The 13,150-nt window shown below is 37.8% G+C and overlaps 1 protein-coding gene across 1 annotated transcript in view; it reads right to left on the reverse strand.

Annotated features, from left to right (window-relative positions):
- The window catches only part of stau2 (staufen double-stranded RNA binding protein 2), a 95,560-nt gene that overhangs the window by 29,547 nt on the left and 52,863 nt on the right, over positions 1 to 13,150 (reverse strand). The window contains exon 13 of the mRNA XM_024279841.2: positions 2,579 to 2,692. Within this exon, the coding sequence (XP_024135609.1) occupies positions 2,579 to 2,692 (114 nt within the window). The remainder of the gene's footprint in view (positions 1 to 2,578; positions 2,693 to 13,150) is intronic.

Here is a 13,150-nt window from a genome sequence, read left to right on the forward strand (position 1 = left end):
ATTATTTTTTCTTCTTCACCCTTATTTTAAGGCAAAATTTTACTCCACCAAATCTATTTTAGGCAAATCCTAACGTTTCATTGCTTTGTGGATTTAGTGTTTAACCTACAGAGCCCCTTTGGCAGCAGAGTGTGACATCACATGTATTTTCAGAGTCCCACTCCAATCATCTTTAGATCGTATTGTAAAAGCATTCCCAGTGGTCTTTTAAGATATAATTTAACAATTAAAAGCTTTTTCAAGCATCCTTTTTTGTTTGCTTTTGATTCACAATGATTTAAATAAATTAATACATACTCAGAAATGCAAGTTTAATATTTATATGTCCTCTATCATAAGAAAAAGTCTACAAGAGCAGGGTTATAAACACCAAAAACACACATTTCCTTGGAGTTGGTCTTTAAATATATACCAGGCCATTCAACACAGCTTAAATCTTTTTTTAATTTATAAAAATATGGCAACTACACCAATAGACCCCAAAGATTTTTGAAATAATTAAACGTAAAGCTACATAACAGGGCTTTTTGGACCAAAATTCATTGGTTTTATAATTAATTTTGGGCAGGTGTGAAAGCTTAAACTGATAAATGGCTTGACGACAGCTATGGGCTGCAAGAAATTCAGAATAAAAGTCTATGATTAATGATGATACAAACCATGTGTGGACAGATAATCAAACAGGGAGAGTATTGGGGTTTAGTACAAAAGCCCAGCTTTGAAAAAATAAATAACCTTGAATTGTCTGGTGCTTAATTCTTGAGTCTACATTGAAACAAGCAGACTGAAGTGCAGATAAAAAGAGCAGCAACCTTCTAGATAGATGTATGATGAACTAAAGTGAACACACGATAGGGTGTGAAGTGTGCGCTGTGGCAAAAGAAGGCTCCAGGAAGAGTTTTATTGGTCCTTGGGGAAGAGATTCCCTGTTTTATCTGGTCATCTTTACAGGATCCCAACGCCACAACCAAATTTGCAAACTAAGGGGTTTTAAATGAATGAGAGAAAGGACTAAAGTGCTGCTGTAAGTTTCAAAACCACATAATATTTAGCATATGAGGGGGTATCTTAGATTCACCAGCAGATCAGGGAGTCTTGCATTCCTTAAAAACCATCGCTGAAAGCTGTATTGGTATCCTAAAATGTCCACAACCTCCCAACACCATCTTTTGCCTTTACTATTGCCAATGCAACGGCTTGGAAAAGACGCCAAATGTGACGCCTTTGAGACTGTTCAAGTTTTGGGCTGCAAACGGTGACCCTTTATTGTTTGTTGCCCTCTTTGTGGCAACACTCCTCACTGTACTGAGAAAAAGGGAAAGAAAAGAGTGCTCTAACAGTCGGTCATGCCCCAGTGCTCCTGGCAACAACAGGTCCCAAGGACACAGACCTGCCTGCCCTATATTGGCTTGGTCCTCGGTTAGCGGTGCCGACCCTAGCCCCCCCATCAGCTGTCCTATTCGGGGACGAGCAGGCCCTTTATTAAAAGCTTTGAAGACTGATGAACAAAGGGCTGTCCTATGTTTAGATGATAGAATGTAAGCAAGCGGGGTTTTCTGCTTGGGCAACACGAGACAAAGAGCCTCCTTCTGAACACAGAGAGGAGAGAGTGAGTAAGAGGAGTAAAGAGGGCGGTGGGAAGCGAAGATGAAGAGTCCTTCACAAAGTGGAGAGATAAACCAAAATATTTCGGGATGGGACTTTATTACTACAGGTGTCTTTGAAAATTTGATAGTTTCTAATTAAATCCAGAGCTAAATGGATCTCATATTAAAAAAGAATTAAAGTCTCATGAAAATATGAAGAAGATGACATGTTATGAAGTATTTAAAAATAAAAAAAATACATGCAATTGTACACAGGAATTAGATCAAAGTCTTTGTGGTCAAACATGACATTATCTTTAAAAATATTACAAATATAATCTTAATTTTAGATTAAACCTTTGTAATTCACATGACTATAATAGGGATTTTAAAGTAAAAGAACAAATGCAAGCATATTCTCTAAACATACTGTAAATCCACTTACATATGATCAATGAAAAATATGACTGAAAGAACAAACACTACAGATAAGTCAGCTCCAGGGGTGCAACGGATCACAAAACTCATGGTTTGCATCAGGTCACCGTTCCAGAGTCACAGTTCAGATCAGCAAAAAGGGACAAAATAATAGAAATCTTCAAATTCAAATAAACCGGATTTCAAAAGATTTTCCGTATTTGTCATAATGGAGTTGAGGAAAACTTTTGACGGTAGCTCCTCCCACACGTGACGGGAATGTCAGGTTTATGAACACACTTGTTGATGGTAGCTTTGACGCATGTTAAAACAAAGACAGTGGTGCAAATTCTGTGATCAAACCATTTATTTAAATGATGCGCTCAGAGCCGAGAAGGGCAGGGCTGAGACTATGCGATCTGTTGCTCCCCAAGTAAGCTCAAATACCAAACTTGATTTAAAAGAAAAAAAAAATCTGCTAAGTTGACACAAGAGAAATATACATGTAGCTTAGTATTAGAATAATGTCAGGAGAATTTGAAAACTATTGGAAAGTTGAGAAACTTAACCCTTACCTGATCATGGCTGGCTTGGAGGGTGCTCCCGGTGCCGTGGAAGGTCATTTGCACTGGGGAGAGGGTCAGATAGGTCACAAATTCTTTGCCACTCTGCGCATCACTGTACTGCACCTGAAAGAGAGAGTGGATGATTTCACAAACATTAAAAAGTGCTGGTGAAGAAACCTGAAAACACCTCAGGTGTCTTGTGGTTTTAGAAGTGGTTGGCTTGAGAACAAATCAAGTGTGCCTAATTGTTACCACAAATGTGGAGAATTATCTTAGATATATGCGGTTCGTGTGTGGCATCAGCACCAGTGATCACATCACAAATGACCCGAGGTTAACTCTGCAGGCATTTCTAAATGCTATGCAATCAGGACTGTTATGACACGATGCTCCTCTGGGACTGTCTGCTCCTGAGATGTTAAGCTTTTTCGTAACGCCGCCTGCTCGTCTGCCCTACTTCACACAGACTGTTTTGATGTGTACGGGTTTATGTGTAGATGAGTGAGCCTGGCCCAATTAAGCTCAGAACAGCTGCAGGCGTCATAATAATTGGATGTGGAAAAAATATGAACTATCCAAGTACGGCAAAGAGATAACAAAAAATGTAAAGCATTAAATGAAAGCATGAAAATTGCTTTCCGCTTTGAGTGAATGGAAAATAGTTAGCTAGCAGGTAAAGAAAACAGTCTGAAACATAAATAATGCAGTTCAAACCCTTTGATAGGTTGAAAAAAAATGAATTTCACTAAGTGAACAAGACTTGGAAGCCTGTTTGACGCGATTTGATACTTCTAATCCAAAGATAAATGGAAAACACCAATGCCAGTATTTGCTAAATTTTTATACAACCAATGTCTAAGTTTGTATTTGTGTGTTTTTGTTGGCTTAGAGCTTCAAGTTATTACCTTCTTTTAATCAACAGAGAATGTGTTTTCTAAAACAAGTCTGTCTTTGTGTATTATCTTTCCACGCTGGATCAATGTTTCGTCTTATCTCATTATTTATTTAGTGATTTCACATCCTTAGCTGTGTGTGTGCGCACGCAACATTGGCGCACAAACCTGAGTTGCTGGATACGATCTGTGACTGAAAGCTTCCAGAGTGGCATGTGTGTGTGTGTGTGTCACTGAATGAATTATGATCAGCCTGTTAGACACATGGAAGTCTGCCTGGTATAAAAACACATAGCCAGCCTAAAACGCCTAAATACTGAGGTATATGGTCCCGTGAAGATATGAACAGCCATGTGGTGTTACATAGACTATGTATGCACAGCGTGCACACATGGGGATGAGATGGGCTCCCAGTGATAAACTGTGGAATGCTATCTGTTATGTGTATGAATGATGAATGTAGTAAAGTGAGCCGCGGAAAAAAGTCTTCTCAGCCAAGTTAATCTCTAATAAATTCTCCAGACGTTAACATAAAGGGAAGAAGGAAAAGAAAGAAAGGGAGAAACAAAAATAGAGGGGGGCACTTTCAAGGAGCAACAATGGCAGTAAGAAGAAACCCTTCTCTACAAACGTATGAAAAAGTGCATTAAAGAAGCAAGGTTACACCATCTTCTTAAGACTCGAGTCAAGGAAATATTCATTAGTCCAAGCAGACACAAAAATATGAATCTTTGGGAGTAACTTTCCAGTGTGTTATTTCAGGCATGCTGTTAGGAGGCTGTGATGTATGGTGTAATCATGGTGGTCAGCGGGCACTCTGCTCGGTTCATCTTTTGCAAGCCGTCAAGTCTCCAGCTGAGGGTGAGGCCCTTCGGATCGGCAGATCCTTTAATGGTGGCTGCAACTCCTAAAACCATCTACAAAAAATACCTTAAAACTGAGACGACAAAGAAAGTATGCCTTCTAGAAAGTTGAAAGTTTAATGCGTTAAAATGAATTTATATTAATACAAACTTGGGTAGAATAACTATTAATAAATATTTCAAGGCTAGAGTAGCAAAAATAATATAATACTAACAATAAAACTACTTGTTATGAAGTACCATATATCTTTCAATAGTAACCCTGGCGTTTATTCCAATGATTTGGTAGTCGACCCGACTTTTATCAGAGACAGGCGTCTACTGGAGACTGGCGTTTATTCCATCACAGACAGAATGGTGATGGCTAGTGGGTTCATTTTACAGTGAAATTCGTTCTGGAAATGCAGACAATATCACCAGATAACCATTTCAGGATTTAGTGGAATTATGAGAAAATTGTAATACATTCTGATTAGCACTGGTGTGAATGCTTCTTTTCTTTTTGAAACATCATCAAAAATATCAAAAATCCTTTTCACTTTCAAGCGAATCATTTTCCTTGAGACACACGAAACTTTCCGTCTTTGCTCAATAATCCATGTTCAAACCAGTTCTTCTAATTGGTCGTTTTGGTTTTCCCAGTGTACTGTTTGTTGCACTCCACACTGCAGTGGACAGAGTACATTACATTACATTGTACCTCGGAATTTTGTCCTTGGTGTGAATTAGTTTTAGCATATACAAATATATGCTAGGGGTGTGCCAAAATGTCAATATTGCGATATATCGCGATACTTAGTCCTGCCATTGATTCTCGGTGGGTTTTCACCAAGTACCGATCTTTTATTTTTGTTTGAAGAGGCTGTAAAACATGAATTCGTCATCCTTTAGTAAGACGTTCCTTTGGAGGTAGATAGGGGGTGTGCGTTTCAAGACCAGCTGTCGTGAGCACCAATGTGCTCAGAAGCTACTTGAATTTTTTCATTTTGTTTCTGTTATTTACAAAAATGTTGCACTAAGTAATGGCACTGCTGTTCATGTTTACTATTGCTAAGACTGAATTTGAAAAATAATTCAAATTCAATTGGTGTCAATGCTTGTCAAAAACACGGTATTACTGATTTGAATACAAGTGTCTATTATTTGTTGCACAAAATAAAACATATTTTTTTATTATGATTGTGTTCAAGCTTAAAAATAAATGGGGATATATTTTCCCAAAAATATGTGTTCTTGTATATAATGTGAGTTATTAGAGATTATTATTTTTTTTTTTTACCAATTATCGAAGTATCATGATATCATTGAAACTGTGAGCCATGTATCGCATATTGCATCGTATTGTGAGGAATCCAGTGACTCCCAGCCCTAATATATATGTTGCAAAAGCTTTCTGCTCAGTTTTGATCCTGACCCAGCTGTCATCCATAATTTGGATCAGTGGCTGGGAGTAGTACCTGGGAATGAGTCTAGAGATCTTCTCTCCACTTCCTCCATGTATAGATATGTCACAAACTTAAACTTGAAAGTAGTTCACACAGAAACCAACACACAACAAATGACTACTTTCTAGTAGCATACAACCAGCTCTCTTACCATTGCATTTCAGAATTTAGAAAGCCTCTTGGGGAAGAGGTGAAACATCTTCAGAAATAGCAGATAAATCAGTTGACTGGTTAAATCTCCCACACAATAAAATAAAGAAACACAACAAAAGCCTGGTAAAAGCAAAAGCAGTTGAAACTAGGTGTTGTTAATCTCCCAGTTCCGAAAGGCACAATTGGAAAGGACTCATTTCGTGATGATTTGGCACATAACTGAAATAACGAGCCTATTTCCTGAGCATCCTGTTTGTTTTGATCGTATATTTGCATGCATCTGTGAGTGCATGCATTCTAAACAGGCCCAACTAATCATCCTAGGTCTGGATCACAAAAAACACACAAAACAGCCTCTAATCCACTTCCTTCGTAGACAAAGAAGCCGCAGAGTTACGCAAGGCCTGCGATAGATCAGCGGCACTAATGGGAGACGACCTCTGACATCTGGCTTCTAAAGCTGGATTGCTCCTCATCCAAAGGGCCCTTCATTCAAGGAAACGTGAACATGCACAAACTAAAAAGCAATCACAAGCAACGCTCATGCCGCCAAGATAAAGTCTTTAATAAATGGATGAATTTATATTCAAAAACTCACAATACTACTTACTAAATTGTGCACATTTAAATTATTACATGGTGGAGTGAAACTAAAATTCAGTCTAAACTAAGTACAGTAGCTTAATAAAAACAAAGAGAACTTTGACTGTCCAGTAACAAATTAGCTCTTTCAGAGTGCCACTGTTATTGTTGGTGAAAAGCAATTAGGTCTCCACATTAAGCCACTCTGCAGAGAACTTCAGGGGTCAAGAGTGTTTAAAGAGCACTGTTAATATTCTTTAACTTCCAGGAATAGCAGGATGTTGACGCTAAACAAAGGTGGTACTTTTATGAATGCCCTCTCTGCAAACAGAACTCTTAACGAGATGAAGCAAAGGAAAGTTCAGGCTCCAATGGGATCAGTCTATTAATGAGAACTTGGTTTTACAAGAGCATGGTATAAATAACTGCACTGTGGTACCACTAGACAGAAACCAGAGTGCATTCTCTGGCAATTAAGTCATTAATGTAAGTCACTTAGCATTTGTAAAGAGAACATTTTGGCTTCAATTACGAACACAGTAAGAAGTGTTGTTTGGTTGTGCTGACTGAATTAGATTTGTTTGGTGAGCACTTGATAATGCACAGAAACAAGGACGAGTTTTATGAATGAGAAACTGCCAGTCTTAACTGCAGAAAAACATGGGAACCAAAAATGTTGAACTGATGGCAGAACTCTGAATGCTACCTTTGTTTTTATTTTATTTTCTGTTGATGGAAAAACACAAGGGAATGTCTTTATCCATAAAACTGTAGTGCTTCAGCAAAACACACAAGTTTGTTAATTTTAGGCAAATGATTGAATGTTTGGCTAATGTGTCAATTAGCTAGCATCTCAAATAATTTCTCTGCTAGGCAGAGTAACTAACGTTTATTGTGCTATTGTTAAGCCTTTCAGAGAAAACTATATCCATATATATGATAATATATTACCATTGGCACACTTAAGAAAATGTTTTGCATGAAATATGAGTTATTTTCCTGAGCTCCTTTTCCTACTCGGAAGTAAGAAGCTCTGATTAAACACCGGCTTTCACTCCTTGTGGGTGATCATGGCGTCAAAGTAAAGCCAGCATCGGCAGGATGTCTACATTATGCCCACAAAAACAAACAACGTCAGAACTTTTGCAAAGATGGATTTGTATAGTGGCCATATAAAATAAAAGCCTTTTGACGATCACCGATAGTTCAGTGGAGAAAGTGGGTGTGTGTGTTAGTCTGGGGGTGGTGCCAACAGCCCAGACTCTTCCTGGAAGGGGCTGTTCCTCACTTGTCTACATTAAAACGTTTTCGTGGATTGGGAGGGGCTTGTGCTCTAAGCGCAGGATTTAAAGGAATGCAGAGAGAGGCGTGAATGGAGCAAAATACTCTTTTGGAGGTGAATTTTGTGAGGAATTAACATGATAATACACTTAAAAGCTCAAAATAGTTATTTTTTGTGTGCTCTTTACGTTTTTCCTAAATAAAAAGTCAAAAAGGGTTGGATGAGTGAAGCAAAGCAAAGCAAAGCCAAAGCCTGCTGAACACAATAAAACATGTTGTTTTTTATTATTAAATTGGTAATTACCTAACCCTCTGTACTAGTAAAGCAAATGTTACGGTGGTATAGAAAACGCATAAATAGAATTGGTTCTTTTTCTACTCTGACTTAACAGAATGTATGTGACATTTTTTTTCTTTTTACAAACATAAACATGGAAAGGTAGAAAGCTTGGTCAGGACTTTTATTTTTTTAAATTAGGAAAGTAGTTTTATTATTTATTTATTTGAGAGAATGCTTACATTCACTCTGTGCCATTCTCATAAAGGAACGGGGGCGGATCCCAGGTTCTGCTCAAAAACTAATTTTATTATTCATGCACTGCTAACTAATACAGACACTGACAGTGTTTACTCTTGTTAATTGCAAGTCACATCATTGCTGTCTACAACCCCAGAATACAATTTTAACTTATTCTACTTCTTGTTATTTGGGCATCATATTAAATCTGTAGTCTAAGTATTATCTAGGAGGTTTGTGCATTTTGATGTACAGATTAAATGAAATTACCAGCAGGTTCTCAACTTTCACTACAGCATTGACAAACTTCTTTTTTGTCATGTTTGAGAACATACATGTATGTATGGACTAATTTTCTCTTATTTTGCCTATTTATATGAATGGTAAATGACATACACTTAAATAGCACTTTTCTACCTTCCTTGAAGGCCCAAAGCGCTTTATAGTCACAGACCCATTCACACACACATTCACACACTGATGACAGCTCTGCTGCCAAACACTGGCGCCAACCTTCCACCAGAGGCATTTTGGGGTTGTGGGGCTTGTCCAATGACACTTCGACATATGGGCAGGAAGGGTGCGGGCAGGGTGGGATTTAAACCTACAATCTTCCGATCAGAGGTCGACCACCCTACCGCTGCCCCACAGCCGCCCCAAGAACCAGCAAATGGCACCATGACATTCTTTTTCAATTTTTGAGCTTACAGCACGAAGATCCAGGAAATACTACCCTAGTGCACCTCTGCAGGAAGGACGAGAGGTCTGTGGTCCAGAAGGGAGTCGCAGTAATCAAATAATCAGGACTCTAGGAACAAAAAGGACTTTGATGGATCTTTCTATATTGGGGATCGTGTCTCAAAAACACTGGAGATTGAACATTTTGTCCATATTGCCAATAACAAAGTCAAAACAATAGTAATGTTCTGTCACATTTTTGGTCATCTTCACAATTTGCTGCTGTGACAATAGTGTTGGCATGTTAAAAGTCACAAATAGTTTTTCTTTAAACCACAGCATCTAGCTTTAAGCACTTGATATTTTAAAAATATTATGTTAAAGTGTCATGCGTGTAGCCAATATTTTTGAGCTGACATCTACTGTTGGGCTTCAGTTTTTTTTGAAGGCATTACTATCATAACATGGAATGTCTTCAAGCCACTGCTGTGCTGCATAAAAAAGCAGCATTCAGAATGGATAAGAACTAAAAAAATAAAAAATAAAATAAACACTAAAAGGGAAAGGTTTTTTTGCCACTCCTTTCTCGCTGAAATTGTCATGGAAACAGTTATGACTTTGTTTTCAATTTGTCAAGGAACTCACTGAGATGAGAAGGGGTTCATGCTGAAAGAAGCACGTGGGCCAAAACATTTCTGAGAACAGAGACTAGCGTGCAAATAATGACGAGAATTGTCCAAGATTCCACACAAAGTGCCTGGGTTTACACGCCCTCCCATCTACCCATGCTGAGACTGCACTGGCACACCACCGCCAACGCTGCCTAGTACGCAGAATTAAGAAATATGATCAATACTATCAAAATATAAAAGAACAAAGGAAAGTAAAAACAGATTATGCTGCATATTCAAATTCACAGTATGCTGCGCTGGCACTTGAGGGTATTTGATTTAAAGACTTGCAAATAGGCCTGATTGCTGTTTAAAAACATGCCAAACACACAGACAGTCATATGAACCAACACGCATACTGAGGGCCACCGTGTGAGCAGATACTGTGCGCTGAGCCAGCGCAGCATTAGCGGTCTGATTTATACCATCAACAAAACTTGTTTTCGAAGATCGCTCTTCACACAGAGTGCAGCTGGAAGCCATCACCCTGCTACACAAATCCGTGGTGGTGAAATGAACCTTCCCAAAATGTGTTTTCTAACACAAATCTCTGAATAAACAGAGAGCAAAGATATTATGACAACGGGGCTTTGGAAAAACGAAACTGGTCATCTTTGAAAATTTTCACTAGATCAGGCGTTTGATGTTGATTCAGACAGATGAGATGAGCGATTGAGTCAGGGAAGAAGAAAGACAAGAAAGTGATAGAAAAAAAAAAGCTGCTACGTTTAAAAACTGCCAGGCGGGGTTACTTGGAGTAATCGGCAGTGCTTGAAGTGGTTTTTCTACACAGCCAAAGAAGGAAGCGGTGAGGGAGAAGAACAAACAAAGTGAAAGTGTGAGAAATCCTGGGAACTGCACTGAATATCAACACCAGCCACCCGCCAAGGGTAGTGTTTTCATTAACATGGGATTTCCAACTCAAGACGTCTGATTCCAGTACAGCAAACAGTACATCCCTCTGTCTTCATAGTCAACCTGTTATGGCTTTATGAATTGAAAATTGACAAATGTACTGAATAAGTTTTGAAGAAAGAGTCAAAGAATTATGTAAACAAAGAGTACTCAAATAATTTTGAACATTATTATTTTATATCAATTTACAAAATGCAAAGAGAGCAAACAAAAGAAAGATATAATTGTTTGGTATGACTACTTTTCGACTTCAAACAAGCATCTAATCATCATATATAGTAGATACATTTGCACAAAATCAGGGATATTGTAAGAATAAAATTAGATCTATGGTCAACTGATTCTACCAGATAGGTGCAAATGATCATTGATGTCACTCGTAAACTGAAACTAAACCATGACATGAAACATAAACAAATGGTTAGGAGGATTCAAACTGGGAGAGGAACAGGCAAACTCTGCTAAAGTTTCACATCATGGTTAGATTGAGTACAGAAACAATACAAAAGGTGGTTCTTCTGCCTTAGTCAGTCTGTCTGCCCCAGACAAAGACTTCAAAGCAGACTGGGGTTTCAAGATGTTCCAACTCTTGAAAAAAACACAAAGAAACGTTGAGGATCGTAGACCCAGTCGGCCAAGGTAACTTGACGCATCTGATCTTAATAACCTTTTGAAATTTGAAGATATCCTCCAGTGTCATAAGCTCAGAACTGACAAAAACCAATGGGATCCAGGAACACCTATCTACTGTTTGGAGAAGTCTGTCTAGCAGTGCCTTCATTGAAGAGTTGCACCCAAAAAGCCAAACCTCCATCATGGAAATATGGAGGTTTGGTCATACTTGGACCAAGTGGACTCAAGTATGCAGGAAAAAAGGAACTGGGGAAAAAAACTGCAACTGGTGTTCTAGATAGATGGGTCAAATTTAGAAACATTTGGTTATGCCAGAAGGATTTTTATATGTTGAAGGTCTGGAGAGTGGACACAATAATGAGTGTCTACAGGCGACAGAAAGGGTTCCTTGAAAGTTTGGGGCTAGTTTTGATTTTACAAGGTGACAACAAGACTGTAAAGCTGACCAAATTATACATCATTTTTCAATGAAGTAAATATTGATGATACCAACTGTTGATTATTATGGTGTGTACAAGAAGAAAACAAATTTGCAGGATAAATGTGGGTTCCTCAAACACAATTTTGAAAAACTTCCAGTCAAATATTTATTTGAAAATGCAAACAGAGATGGAAAAGTATTCTATTATATCACTGAGACTTTAATAAGTCCACATCCTTTTTTTTTTAAACGAAACAGCAGCGAGTAATGTTAACTGATGGCAATTTGTGACAATTTTCAAATGCAATGGGATGGTCCAGTAAACAGGCAAATAATAATTGTGAGGGTCAAAAAAACATAAGATTGAGGGACGAGTTCCAACATGGAGGATGCAAATCAATCACATCATAAAAAAATAAAATCAATGCATCTTGAATAACAAAACTAGAATGAAATGTAAAAAATAGAAAAACGATACACTTTTTAGTGATTATTATTGCTAGAGCACTCTATAAGAAGCAAATGAACCATTTTTGAATCATAATTATTGCTCCATGTGTTGCAAACTAGTAGCAGTAAGTATTGGCAAGAATCTGGCAATATGATACATATTGTGATACATGTCTCACAATACAATATATATATCGCAATATATCCCAAGACTACCAGAACAATAAAAAAAAAAAAACTATGTCATATTAAGTAGTACATGCCTCAAAAAAAAAAAAAAAAATGCAAGGCTGACTGGACCAATGAGACTGAATAGTTAACACAAGCTGGTTCTCATGAGATCTTGTTGTTCTGGTGTGGTGTAGAGCTGCTTAAAGTGTGATGCGCTGATAACTAGAAGTCTGAGGTATGAGTGGAAAACAAAAGCTCACAAATAATTGATCAAATATTGTAATGCCAGCATTTTAGATCAATACAAGTATTGCCAAATGAAATATTCCAATTTATCACAAAACCGATTTTTCCTTACACTCCTAACTAGTCTCTGCTTTTTTGTCTTTGGTCATATGTACCTTGTGCAAACAACATGCCAACTAAATTATAAAAGAATACACACAGAAAGACACATTGTAGTATATTTCAACATGCTTCCTCTAAGAAGGAATTAGTGAATATGACATTATTTATCCATTCTGAGTCTCCACTGCATGCCTCTATTCAATCAAACCCAAAGGAAGGGCTTGGCAGGAAAGCAGAAGCTTGTTTTACTTCGAGTTGCATGATGAAACAGACACTCCAAGATTGCCCTTGGAGCTTTCTCACTCTCTGGCTTTGTTTCTTTCGTGCATTAAAGGACAGTCCCAAAATGTGTTCACTTGAAAACAATATTAACAATCCAATAACAATCTCTATTATTCAACAATCTTACTATTAGATTTCAAAGAAATGCGGTTTTTAGGGATACTGTATTAGCATGTTTACAAGAGTACCAGAGCTGTCTCAACAGAACACAAATGGAGGTGAAACTGCTTTTGGCAAAACTTTCAAAATGTGGTAACTTGGCCTGCAGCAACAACTAA

Source organism: Oryzias melastigma, linkage group LG20 (genome assembly GCF_002922805.2).
Source record: "Oryzias melastigma strain HK-1 linkage group LG20, ASM292280v2, whole genome shotgun sequence".
NCBI lineage: Eukaryota > Metazoa > Chordata > Actinopteri > Beloniformes > Adrianichthyidae > Oryzias > Oryzias melastigma.